This window comes from Myotis yumanensis, unplaced genomic scaffold (assembly GCF_028538775.1).
Source record: "Myotis yumanensis isolate MYYU_CA2020_CCGP unplaced genomic scaffold, mMyoYum1.0.hap1 SCAF_1, whole genome shotgun sequence".
NCBI classification, from domain to species: Eukaryota; Metazoa; Chordata; class Mammalia; order Chiroptera; family Vespertilionidae; genus Myotis; species Myotis yumanensis.
The window spans coordinates 99,541,716-99,555,504 of record NW_027223752.1 but is presented as its reverse complement, the minus strand read 5'-3'; the positions used below and the strand labels follow the sequence as shown (position 1 = coordinate 99,555,504).

The window sequence follows — 13,789 nt, the reverse complement described above, 5'->3', positions numbered from 1 at the left end:
CCTCTTAAAGCAAACCTTTCTTTTTCCTTTATAGAAATTGCTATACAATGAATATTCCTAAATGGGCTTTCTATATATCTACACATTAAATGTTTTGGTACTTTTGTTCATATTATAAAACTAGTGTATAGATGTCTAACTGCTGTGCTTTACATCAGAAATTAATATAAAATAATACTGAATGTCAACTGTAATTAAAAATAAGATAAAAAACCCCACCGCTAGTATATGCATATCATAAAAAAACAAAATTAGGAACTATAGCTAAACAAAAACAGGAAATGTAAAAGTATCCATGATCTCACCACAGTTTAGTTTCATATACTTAAAAAATTATATATATATAATTTAACTGTATTTAACTGTATTCTAATTTTTTAAAACAAAAACGGAATCATATAGTTCATATTGTTTAGTAGACTGCTTTTGCACTTGTAGTGTATAGCAAACATTTGTATGTGTTATTAAATACTTAAATGCATCATTATTCTAAATTACCTTACTAATATCCCTCTGGATAGTGATGGCATAATTTGTTTGACCAATCTTCTATCCTTATATACAACTCTGCAGTGAATATGTAAATCTCTGTGTACTTTTCTAATTTTTCTCTAGGATAAAGGAAAATTTCTACAAGTGTAATTGCTGTTTTTCTTCCTTTGCCAGTTACTCTATTGGTAAAGAACTTCAGTCTGCTCATGTCATGGTAGGCAGACAGCACAACTGTACTGTTGAGCTGTGGGTGATCTCTTTATGCTTCTTTTGTTCTGTCATCAAATAGCAGTTATTCTTCTAGATTTCTCATCCTACCAAACCAGTTATCTCAACTAATCTTTAAACTGACCTCTAAAGTAAAGCATACCACAAAATTTAGAAACTTAAGCAGCTGAAAATATTGTATATGCATGCCATTTCTTCCTCATCCATGCAATTTAGTTTTCCTGCCCATTCATTTATTTTAGCTTCAAATTCTTTTTTGAAGAGGAGCCTGGCAGGAAAAAAATAAATTTACTACATGTCAGTTGTTCATCAATTCTTTTGCATCTGAGTTTGCAGCTTGGGCATATGGATTTAGTATTCATTAAAGAAAATGAAGTTAAGTAATAATATTGGTATTAGGTGTATGGTAGCCCTTGTTTTAGTAATAACGCAGTAGCATTTTTATTCTAGGAGATAACCTCTGATTAGAGGAAGTCGTGACTATCTTTTTTCTGATATAAAGCCTTTTGACATCTAATGCTTTAAGTAAAGAGGTTTTGAAATATTTTACATTAAAAATACTATCTATTAATTCATCAGGTCTGGATTTTTGTGTACCTTTAATATTAGTTGTAGTGAGAGTATGAGGAAATCTTTTTCTTTCCAAAAATAATTGTAAACCACTTTTAATTCTCTGTGACTATTGGTTTTCTAAATCATCTTTCCAGTTTAATGATCTGCCTCTTCTTTGCCCATCTCTCCCTTTTGTCTTACATGAATTTAACTGTGATTCCAGTGGAAATATGAGTCAGTTGTTTTGCATTTTGTACCTTTTGACTTTTTCGTGGGAAAGAAGTTAAGTTATCAGGTGAATTTGAAGCCTTGAATTAAGAATGTTTACCCACAGAATACCATCCTTCTCTTCATATAAATAATTGGGAGTTGGCAGGATCTAACACCAAGCACTCAGCTTTCAGCCCGGTAGCACTATTATGTCATCCTTTTCTGGAAATGTTTGTCAGTAGTCAATTACGGAACAATTAGTAAGTCTAATCCTATATAATAAAAGGCTAATATGAGAATTGTCCCCTTGACGGGGAGTTCAACCAGGGGGCAGGGCCGGCTGGCCAACTGCCCGTGGCTCCTCCCCCTGGCTGCCCCCACCCCCAGTGGCCCCCCCACCCCTATCGGGGGCAGGCCCAGCTGGCCAACTACCCACGGCCCCTCCCTCTGCTGGCCCAGCTTGATCAGTTGGGGCTGGGCTTGCTGGAACCCACCTGTGCATGAATTCATGTACCAGGCTTCTAGTTATAACATAAAAATCTTTATTGATAGGACCTTTAATGAAATATGAACTTTTGTCACAGAGTTATTTTAGGACCCCTTAAAGATTAAATTAAGAGTATAATTCTTTAAATTGGTTAGGACAATGTCAGTGACTTAATCATTTCTTTGATCAGTTAGAAAATTGAAGCCGAAATCTATCAGTAATTTATTTTAACAAGCTAGTTAGTAGAAACAAAACCAGAATATAATTTCAACAATATCATTCTAAATGTTCTCTGTACTTTTACTTAATAAAGTTATGATTTCTCCTTTTCAAAGTGCTTCAAATTAAAATACAACAGAATAGAATAAAGTATTGTAATATATAGTTATAGGTATGTATAAAATTGTGTAATATTATGAAAGTGAGATTATGTTGTTTATACTATTTTGGGACTTGCCTTGAAAAACCCCCACAAAGATATTATCAGGATTGCAAGTTAACAGAAGGCCAACTAAAAATAATTTACACATACAGGGTTTTTAAAAAGATATTATTTAGCAAGAAGTCTGCCAATGGCATTTTCCTAGGTTAATCTGTAGCTTGTCATGGTTACCAGGGACCCAGACTCCTTCAGTCTTTCCCTGCTGTCATCCTTGGCTATTGGCTTGGTATTTGGGTTTCTCACCTAATGGTTACAGGATTGCTGCTATAATTCCAGGTATCCCATAAAGACATGACAGTACCTAAATAAAAAATACGGCATATTTCCTCTCCTTTGTATGTGAGCAAGTAAAACATTCTGGAAGCTTCCCAGGATACTTCCTGTCAGGCTCATTCTTTGCACAGTTACCCAGTCTAATCCAGTTGCTGGCAGAGGGAACAGAAATGCTGTGATTAGTTTAGACCAGGGGGCTCTCAAACTTGGCAGGCATAAGAATCATCTGGGGAGTCTGATAAAACACAGATTGCTCTTCCCCATCCCCAGTGTTTCTGGTTTAGTAGGATGGGAGTGGTGCCCAAGAGTGTAATTTCCAATCTTCCCCAGTTGATACTGGTGCTGCTATCCAGGCCCTCGCCATGAGGACTACTAAAGATTAGTCAACACGTGTACCCCTGGGGTCCCAGAGGGGATATCGGACCTCAAGTGCTTCCTGATAGGAACAGTCACAGCTCTGTTAGCAAGGATGAAGGTTGGGAATAGCTAAAGGGTAGACCTTCAGTTTTGTCTACCACCGTTGTAATTTGATATAGAATATTAAGTACACCTATTTTTCCTGTTCCTCAAATGGTTATCGTACCCAAGAAGCTTTAAAAAGTAGAAGTTAAAATAGGACACATTTAAAATAATCTGCCTGCATTTTACTTGCTGAATGTATTTGCCCAGATATAAACATTCTATGTGATTAGACTTGCTGAGTCATAAGGCTTCTTTCATTAATTATTATTAATATTATTTTTTAAAAATATAGTTTATTGATTTTTTTACAGAGAGGAAGGGAGAGGGATAGAGAGTTAGAAACATCGATGAAAGAGAAACATCAATCAGCTGCCTGCTGCACACCTCCCACTGGGGATGTGCCCACAACCAAGGCACATGCCGTTGACCGAAATTGAACCTGGGACCCTTCAGTCCGCAGGCCAACGCTCTATCCACTGAGCCAAACCTGTCAGGGCTCATTAATTATTTTATTGATTAACTATCACTTCAGTCGGCCAATCTAGAAAAAGATATCTGACACTCACTTGGGCTAAGTGAAAAATTAATCCATTATTTTTTTTACTTAGCGGGGCTTGTGACTAAGGAGATTTAACTAGAGGTCAGGACATTTCACTTGTCTTAGTAATTTATACGCAGCTATTTCAACATAATTTTTGTACATTTTTTCTCAAGATTATCACAAAACTGGTTATTAATCCTAAAATTCAGCAGCAAACAGTTTCAGGAGTAAAATTTGGTGCATAAATGGGACCTAACAGAACCTTTACCTCATGATTTTTAAGGCCCACTTATTTAAATGACAGTTTTCTGCTTTAGGTTGTTTTTGAAGAAAAATTCTATGAAAATTAGTATGAACACACCTAATCACCCTTAATTCATTGTCATTTTACTTTTACCTTTCCTTTTCTGCCACCAGTGAAATCTGAAGAAATAGAATCTGTTTGCCAGAACTCTTATTTTGGTTCCTGGTGAGCAATAAAACTGTACCACCAGAATTTTGATGTTTAATTTCCCCTTTGCTCTGTATTTTTCTGCCCAAGATTTAAAATATTTTTTTTTTATTAATCTTTATTGTTGAGGTTATTACAGATGTCCCTCTTTTTTCCCCCATAGCGCCCCTCCACCTGGTTCCCACCCGACCCCAGGCCCTCACCACCCTATTGTCTGTATTTATAGGTACTGCATACATGCATATAAGATCTTTGTCTAATCTCTTCCCGCACCCCCCCACACACCCCCTACCCTCTGAGAATTGTCTGTCTGTTCTATTTCCATGTCCCTAATTCTATTCCATTCACTAGTTTATTCTGTTCATCAGATTTTTATTCATTTGAGTTTTATATTTAATTGTTGATAGATATGTATTTGTCACTTTGTGATTCATATTTTTTATCTTTACTTTTTTCTTCTTCCTCTTCTTAAAGAATACCCTTCAGCATTTCATATAATACTGGTTTGGTGGTGATAAACTCCTTTAGCTTTTTCTTGTCTGTGAAGCTCTTTATCTGACCTACAATTCTAAATGATAGCATTGCTGGGTAGAGTAATATTGGTTGTAGGTTCTTGCTATTCATCACTTTGAATGTTTCTTGCCACTCCCTTCTGGCCTGCATAGTTTCTGTTGAGAAATCAGCTGATAGTAGTATGGGCACTCCCTTATAGGTAACTGTTTTTCTCTTGCTGCTTTTAAGATTCTCTCTTTGTCTTTTGCTCTTGGCATTTTAATTATGATGTGTCTTGGTGTGGTCCTCTTTGGATTCCTTTTGTTTGGGGTTCTCTGTGCTTCCTGGACTTGTAAGTCTATTTCTTTCACCAGATAGGGGAATTTTCTGTCATTATTTCTTCAAATAGGTTTTTAATATCTTGTTCTCTCTCTTTTTTTGGCACCTCCATAATTCGGATATTGATATACTTGAAGTTGTGCCAGAGGCTCCTTCCACTGTGTTCATATTTTTGGATTTTTTTTCTTTTTTCTCTTCTGGTTGGTTGTTTTTTGCTTTCTTGTATTTCAAATCATTGATTTGATTCTTGGGGTCCTCTAGTCTACTGTTGAATCACTGTATATGATTCTTTATTTCAGTTAGTGTATGCTTAATTTCTGACTGGTCCTTTTCCATTTTTTATTTGGCATTCTCATTAAGATCCTTGAAAGTCTCACTAAGTTCCTCGGAGGTTTCTAGAAGATTCTTGAGTAACCTTGTAACTGTGGTTTTGAACTCTATATCCAATAGTTTGCTTTCTTCCATTTCTTTCATTTGTGACATGTTTCTTTGTCTCCACATTTTGGCTGCTTCCCTGTGTTTGTTTCTGTGTTGGGTAGCTGCTAAGTCTCCTTGAGTTGATAGAGTGGCCTTGTGTAGTAGGTGTCCTATAGGGCCCAGTGGCTCAGCCTCCCCAATCACCTGGGGTGGACACTCTTGGTGCACCCCTTTGTGGGCTGTGTGCACAGTTTTTTTGTAGCTGAGCCTTGATTGCTGTTGGTGTCACTGGGAGGAATTGATCTCCAAGCCAATTGGCTGTGAGGACCAGCTGTGACTATAGTGGGAAAGCTGCTGTGCAGGAGACAGCCTTATAGGGCAGGACTTGCTTTCAGTGGGGCTTTGGTGCTCCCTGAGTCTGCCCCTTGAGTGTGTTGTTTATGGATGTGAAGAGTTGTAATCTGGTATGGTCTCACACTGACCACTGGGTACACTGGCTCTTGGGTCTCCAAAGTCAGCCACTGCCTGGGGCCATCCATCAGGAGCTACAGAGGGATCTGCAGATTCCTCCTCTTTGTATCAGGTTTGGAATTGCCCAGACGAGGCCCAGCTGTGGAGCAAGGCAGGCTGGTGCTGGTACCGGGTCTTGGGCCTTTTATTGATAGATTTGGGGCTGCCTCACCCAGCTTCAGCTTGTTTGACAGGTTTTTAGCCTGAGAAAGGACAGACCATTCATATGCAAAAGTCACAGCACACAGCTTGGGTGGGATTGTAAATTGGGTGGGACAGGGTCACAGGGCAGAGCAAACAGAAATGGCTGCCATTCAACCCTGCACCAGGGAGGTCCCAGCATGGGAACAATGTTCGAAGCTAGCATCTCCATCTGGAAGAAAGTCGTCCCTGAGCTCCTGCCCCGTGCCAGACTGTCCAGTTTCTCCCTGTATGTGTCTGGATCCCCCAGAGCCTCACCCGGCACTGGAGCTCAGAGGAAGTGGGAGCTTGTAAATTCAGTTTGTGGTGCCGACCTTTTAAGAGGAGCAGTGAGGGAATAAATAATGCAAATGTTTTAAAATATGATATGACTGAAGAGATTTCTTTGTTTCTATTAGTATACTCATATTTTCTGCTAGTATTGTTTCTGCTAGTATTCTCAATGTAATAAGTAACCTTAATTTAAAGATTTTTTTAAAACCTGGAATATTAGGACTATTAAATTTATATAAGGATTATAAAAGGTCAAGTGTTGTTAGTACTCTTACTTATCTCACTCATTTTTGATTTTTCAACTTACCTTCTTCAGAATGTAAATGGGATATAAATATCGACACACAACATTCCTTCCGTATTTGGACTGGGCTCTTGAAAATATTATTATTGACCTTTACATTCAGTTTTAACTATATGGCTCTCCACTTTATTCTCCTTTCAGGAATGATAACTTGGCCATCTGGTTAATCATCTTAGTAAGAAGAAGCCTTGTCCAGTAACCTCACAATGCCACATATGTTTGCACTGCTACCTTGAAATTAGTCAAGTTTTAAAAATAACATTAAATGCTAAACCAATCAACACTTTCTGTTATATGATAATAGAAAGCAACTATGTATTGTAATATGTATCTTTTAAAGTAGCAGTAAGGGTTAACCAAGGGTTGAAATCATAATTTGTAGGAATATAGAAACATGAAAAATTAGATAACAGAGCATTTGAGATCTTGCTTCCTGATATTGTCCTCAGTTTGGTTCAAATAAATGCTTATAAAAATTAAAAAATAATAGGTAGTGAAGATCTATGTTCCTTTTGGTTTTCCTATAGTGTTTTTAAAATAGGTAGATAGAAACCCTTAATCTACCTTGTTCTTTATAGAACACTATTTTAATAAGGACTATCCTCTATTATCACATTTACAAAAATATGGCTTCCACATGATTAAAATCACATTTCAGAAATGAAAGTGGTAGTAGTTCTGTTGCTACATTAACCATTGAGATAATGCGATGTTATTTTGTTTATTTGAGTTACTGTGTCATTTCTCTCCTTTCAACTCTCTTATTTATTTTAGATACATTTAAATTAAGAAAAGAAAGTCAGTCAGTTTTATCATGATCATGACTATTGGTTATTTGGAAGCTAAAATATTAACTTTTAAAGTGAACTTGACTTCTTAGAAAAGTAACACATATGTACTTTATACTTTTATGTATTTTTTAAATTCTTTAAAAAAAATTTTTTTCCCATCCCTTCACTCTCTTTGTATGTGAGTCTTTTGTTCTGAGATGGGTCTCTTGCAACAGCATATATTATGTCATATTTTTGTATCCATTCAGTTATCCTATGTTTTTTGATTGGAGCATTTAATCTATTTACATTTAAGGTTATTATTGATATGTATTTTTTTATTACCATTTTAATCCTGTATGCCTATATTTCTCTCTCTCTATTTCTTCTTATTATAGCAGCTCCCTTAGCAGTTCTTGTAGTGCTGGCTTATCTGGGAAGCTCTTTATTTCACCATCTATTTTGAATGATAGCCTTGCTGGTGTAGTAATCTTGGTTTCAGATCCTTGTTTTTCATTACCTTGAATACTTCATGCCATTCCCTCTGGCCTTTAGAGATTCTGATGAGAAATCAGTTGACAGACTTATGGGAGCTCCTTTGTAGGTAACAAATTGCTTTTCTCTTGTTGCTTTTAAGATTCTCTCTTTGTCTTTAAGTTTTGACATTTTAATTATGATGTATCTTTGCGTGGCCCTTTTTGGATTTCTCTTGTTGGGACTCTCTGTGCCTCCTGAACTTGTGTGACTTTCCTTCAGCTGGTTAGGGAATTTTTCTGCCATTATTTCTTCAACCTTGTTCGCTAGCCCTTACTCACTTTCTTCCCCTCCTGGTACTCCTATTTTGTGAATATTGTTACATTTCTTGTCCCACATCACCCTTAAGCTGTCCTTCAGTTTTTAATTGTTTTTTCTTTTTGGTTCTCTGATTGGGTGATTTTTTTCTACCATGTCTCCTAATTCACTGATTTGATCCTCGGCTTCCCCTAATCTTATGTGTATTCATTCCAGTGATCTTTATTAGTGGTCTGTCGTTCTTTATTTCCCACTGATGAGCATCTTTACCATCATTATTCTGAACTCCATATCTGATAAATTTCTTTTTTTTTTTTTTTTTTTTTAATATATTTTATTGATTTTTTACAGAGAGGAAGGGAGAGAGATAGAGAGTTAGAAACATCGATGAGAGAGAAACACCGATCAGCTGCCTCCTGCACATCTCCCACTGGGGATGTGCCCGCAACCCAGGTACATGCCTTGACCGGAATCGAACCCGGGACCCTTCAGTCCGCAGGCCGACGCTCTATCCACTGAGCCAAACCGGTTTCGGCCTGATAAATTTCTTATCTCCATTTTGTTTAGTTCTTCCTCTGGAGAATTCTCCTGTTCTTTCACTTTGGGCTTGTCTTTTTGACTACCTGTTTGGATTTGTGTCTGTGTATTAGGTAGATCTGCTATGATATCCAATCTCCAGTGCAGGACAATGTCAGATGCTGTTTCTGACTGGCTCTGAGTACTTTGTTTGGAGCTATCAGCAATTCACAGCTTGTGGCTCCCTTTGCTGGGGCTAGGTGCCTTAGGAAAGGATCAAGATGTGTACTAGGGTCTGCTTTTGCTAGCCCTGGGCCCAGAAGGTGATCAGGCAAAGACTCAAATTCTCCAGAGATCCGCTTCTGACTGCAGACCAGTTGACACTCAGTCTTGATTAGCTTCAGGCTATGGACCACAGAGTGGTGTGAGAGGTCTTCCTACAGTGTCAGGCAACTGCCTTCCCCCAAGGCAAAAACCACTTGGATAACAAAGGTCCACAGAGAAAGATGTCCTCCATATTGTGAGGAATGACTCAGCACACGAAACCGGGGTGGCTTCCTCTGAGCTCCAACCGCAACTCTAATCACACAACTCTCCTGGACTCTCCTCACACAACTCTAATCCACTCTGCCCTCCCTCTGCCAGAGCCCATGGTGGGTAGCTGCTCATTTAATTTTTGTGCATTGGCCCTTTAAGAGGGTGCCTGCATTTCCAACCATCTCTCCCTGGCAGACAGCACCCCTGCTGCTTTTCACAGCCAGATGTTATTTGGGCACCTCTCTCAGTTCTGGTGCTCTGGGGCAGGGAGCCCAACTTGGGATTTAGACCCCATAGTTCTCAGTGGGAACCCCCCACAGCTGAGATATTCCTCCAGAACTTCAGCTTCTGTCTGTGGGATCCCGGCCAGTGCTTTTGTGCCTCCACACTTCCTATCAGTCTCTATAGGAAAAAAGCAGTCTCCACTTTCCATCCTTGGTTATTAGGGTTCTCTACAGGTAGTCTTCAGTTGATTTTTCAGGATGGTTTTCTATATTTTAGTTGTATTTCTAGTTGGTCCTGGCAGAGTTTCAGTGTAGTTTCCACTTACTCTGCTGCCATTTTGGAATCTCCTTTTTTTTTTTTTTAATTGAAATTCTGAGAGCTTTATAACAGCAGTTCTAGGACCTTTATCCTCGAGGGAAGCAGTGCAGCCTGTGGTTTAGTGCTTTTATATGGTTTCCCACCCTGGTATCGTCATGTTATAAATGTGGATAATAATAATAGCACTTCCTCATGGGATTAGCAAGGATTAAATGAGGCAGCAGAAGTAAGATGCTTCATATGGTGCCTGTTCACTAGCACAGAGAAAACCCACTTTAACGAAGCACCTGCTGTGTGCCTGTCTTTGTGGTTCAGATTATACCAGTCGGTGCCTCATTGTAAGAATAAAAGTTCCTATTCCTGAGGATTTGGGTCAACCAAATAAACGAGAATTGCTGTTGTTCGTAGTGTAAATCATAAATGATCACAGAAAATTCTAGCCTAATCAAACGTTCCGAGAAATTTAAAAGCTTTTTAAACTCACTATTACTTGTGAATTACTTAAGATATCTTTAAAGGTATTTTTGTGTTATTTGTGTATTGTTTTTATAAAAATGTCTCTTGACCGCACATTTTACTCACTCTGGAATTGTTGGTTTTCCCGAGGATTCAGTCTTCTGCCTGAAGTGATCACTGCTGCTTTCTGGACTTCAGCTCTTGTACCCATGTGATGATTACTCCCAGATAACTATCTTCAGCTCCTCCTTCTTTTGACTTTCCAGTTGCTTACTGGACATTTCTGTGTGTTTCTTCCAGAATGTTTCTAACTCTACACACGCAAACATAATTATCCTCCATATTTTCCTCACCTCACTTCTCCTGCTTTTCCTTGTCCTAGTGAATGGCATTCTCATAACCATCCAGCTAGTTATCAGAGACAGACACCCAGAGTCATCCAGGCCTCTTTTTCCCTCATCCCTCACTTCAGTTAGTCAAGAAGTAACATTGACGCTACCTCTGAAATGCCTTTATGTAGTGCTTCTCTCTCTTTCCACTCCCTCTGCCTTAATTAAACTCTCCCCAGGACTATTTAAACAAGCTTCCACCTCGTCTTTCTGCCTTCTGGTTTACCATCCTTTCCCCAGGCTACCTAGTACCATTGCCATAGTGATATTCCTAAAGCTTAAATGGAATGATCTTTGTCACATGTTTAGAAACGTCTTCTAGCTCCCCATCCGATATAACAAAAGGGTAAGATGCAAATTGACTGAACGGTGGAATGACCGGTCATTATGACGCGCACTGACCACCAAGGGGCAGATGCTCAACGCAGGAGCTGCCCCCTGGTGGTCAGTGCGCTCCCATAGGGGGAGCGCCACTCAGCCAGAAGCCAAGGGAGCACAGTGGTGGTGGCAGGAGCCTCTCCCGCCTCTGAGGCAGTGCTAAGGAGCAGTGAGCCGAGTGGTGAGGAGCGAGGGCTCCCGGACTGCAAGAGGGATCCCAGACTGCGAGAGGGCGCAGGCCTAGCTGAGGGACTCCCCCGAGTGCACAAATTTTCATGCACCAGGCCTCTAGTTTCTGTATAAGAAAGTACAACCTTTCTCAGTAGACAAACAAGACCCATCATTCCTTATCCAAAATTTCTCCCCAACCTCGTCTTTTGGCAGTTCTCCCCTTGCCTTCTACACTCCATCAGTACTGACCTTCAGTAGTTCTATGATACTGTGTGACCCTTCTCACTTCCCTCTCTGACTAAACACCACTTCCCTTTGCTTTCAATGCAGGCCCTTCTCTTCCTGTTGAATGAAGTTTTCTTGACTGTCTCTTCCCCTCCCCCATCACAAGAGCCAATCTCTTCTTTCTTTGTGCTATTAGAGCAGCGGTTCTCAACCTGTGGGTCACGAATCTCTTTGGGGGTCGAATGACCCTTTCACAGGGGTCGCCTAAGACCATCAGAAAACACATACATAATTACATATTGTTTTTGTGATTAATCACTATGCTTTAATTATGTTCAATTTGTAACAATGAAATTGGGGGTCACCACAACATGAGGAACTGTATTAAAGGGTCGCCGCATTAGGAAGGTTGAGAACTACTGTATTAGCGTATTTTTATTTTTGTTTTCAGTGTTTTCAAATCCTTCATCCACCTGTTAGTCTTTCCCTACCAGACTAACCTTTAGGTCAAGAGACTGTTAATCTTTTCAGCATTCCCAGTGCCTAGTGAGGCTTTGGCATAGGTAAACATTTAATAAACAATATGAAAAATTGTTCATTAAAACAAGGATTAGAGGAGGAAGCAATATACTTAACAGAGGAATGACTAGTTCTATCAACTATTTTTTAAGTGGCATTTGGGAGAAAGTTTAGATTAACTCTGTGTGACTTTAGATGGCAGAGTTGATGTCCATAGAGACTTCTGCATCATTCCTAAAGAACACAGTGAGAATTGCAAACCAGCAGTGCCATCCTGCCTTCATTTGGAATCCTGCAGTTGACACAATTTAGGTTATAGTACTGGCTTGGTTGCCAATTTGGTCTTTACTGGGTCTTATTTTCTTCGTTTGTTTTTGACAGAAAAATGAAGATTATACCGTAGTAGCTCATCTAGTGGTTTTGAGGACTAAAGAAACAATATTTCAGGGAGTTAGACCTGACATCAAGTAGTTCTTAATACATGTTCATTGAATTCAAATTATTCTTCTGTTTCTGGATACTTTTAGTAAAACCTAACCTCACATAAATATACGTTATGTGTGTGCATAAACTGACAATATTAAAAGAGATTCAATTACATTTTTTCCCCCTCAAAGATTTATCCATTGTACTGATGATTCCCCAGATCCTTGTATGGAATATGAGGTAAGAAACTTTTTAAAAATTTGAATGAAGTTGATAAACCTACATGAAGAAGTATTGAGAACTGCTATTCTTAAGTGAAATGAATGAAAACTTTTGGATTAATTTCTTTAAGAACCTACGGTCATTGAATTTTTAAATGTATTAAATATACATATAAAAATATATATTCTCTTTCTACAGAGTGTATGTAGAAAAATATTGTCTCTCAGTATGCACAGGGAATTGGTTCCAGGACTCCTGAGGATGCAAAAACCTAGTTTGAAAAGCCTAAAAAAATAATATTCTTAGAGTAATTAAAATGAAAAAAGTTGCAAGCAGAATCCTATGTATTATTTGCTCATGTCTGCATGTATCTAAAAAGATTTATGCATACACTATATGTTCACATATTCCTAGAATACTTCTGAGAGAAATATGAGAAATTGACAACTCTGCTCACCTCTGAGGAGAAGGACAAAGGGGTTAGATGGGGAAGATTCACCTTTTTGTATTTTTTTAGTCAACCACAAATGTAGTACCTGTCCAAAACATTATTTCAATAACGCTATGCAAATTTTCCAAAAATTTAATATTAGTATGCAACAATTGCTTATTACCTTTTTTGCTTATATAAAGTTACTAGGGCTATAAAAGAATATATGCCAGCATAAGCTTTCAATGGATAAGAACAGTGTAATATTTTAGTTTGGGGTTCTTTATTTAATAATTAGGTTCTTTTAAAATAATTTGACACATTTAAAGTTTAACCTAGAATATACAATGATGAAATTTTAAATCAGTGCATTTCAGCCCTAGCCGATTTGGCTAGGTGGATAGAGCATTGGCCTGTGGACTGAAGGTCTCGGGTTTGATTCCTGGCCCTGGCCCAATCCATGTGTCTCTCTCACTTCACTATTTTTTTTCTCTCTCTCTCTCTTTCTCCCTTCCAAAAATCAATAGAAAAATATCCTCGGGTGAGGATTAAAAAACAAAAAAAGAAACCAGTGTATTTAAAATTTCTAAGTCATATTTTAACCATATAGTTTTTTAAGAAAAGCAAGTTATTATAAAAAATATAAAACTACAAGGAAACATGAAACTGTTACCTAGGTATGTCCTCAGTATTAGCATTTGAGGGGGTGTGTGTGTGTGTGTGTATACACACTTCATAAAG

At 38.3% G+C, this 13,789-nt stretch overlaps 1 protein-coding gene across 3 annotated transcripts in view; it reads left to right on the top strand.

Moving 5' to 3' along the window:
• CDC123 (cell division cycle 123) overlaps positions 1–13,789 on the top strand; it is an 84,009-nt gene that overhangs the window by 40,942 nt on the left and 29,278 nt on the right. For all 3 annotated transcript variants that reach the window (XM_070428428.1, XM_070428423.1, XM_070428418.1), the window contains one exon: positions 12,588–12,636. In XM_070428428.1, coding sequence (XP_070284529.1) covers positions 12,588–12,636 — 49 coding nt within the window. The remainder of the gene's footprint in view (positions 1–12,587; positions 12,637–13,789) is intronic.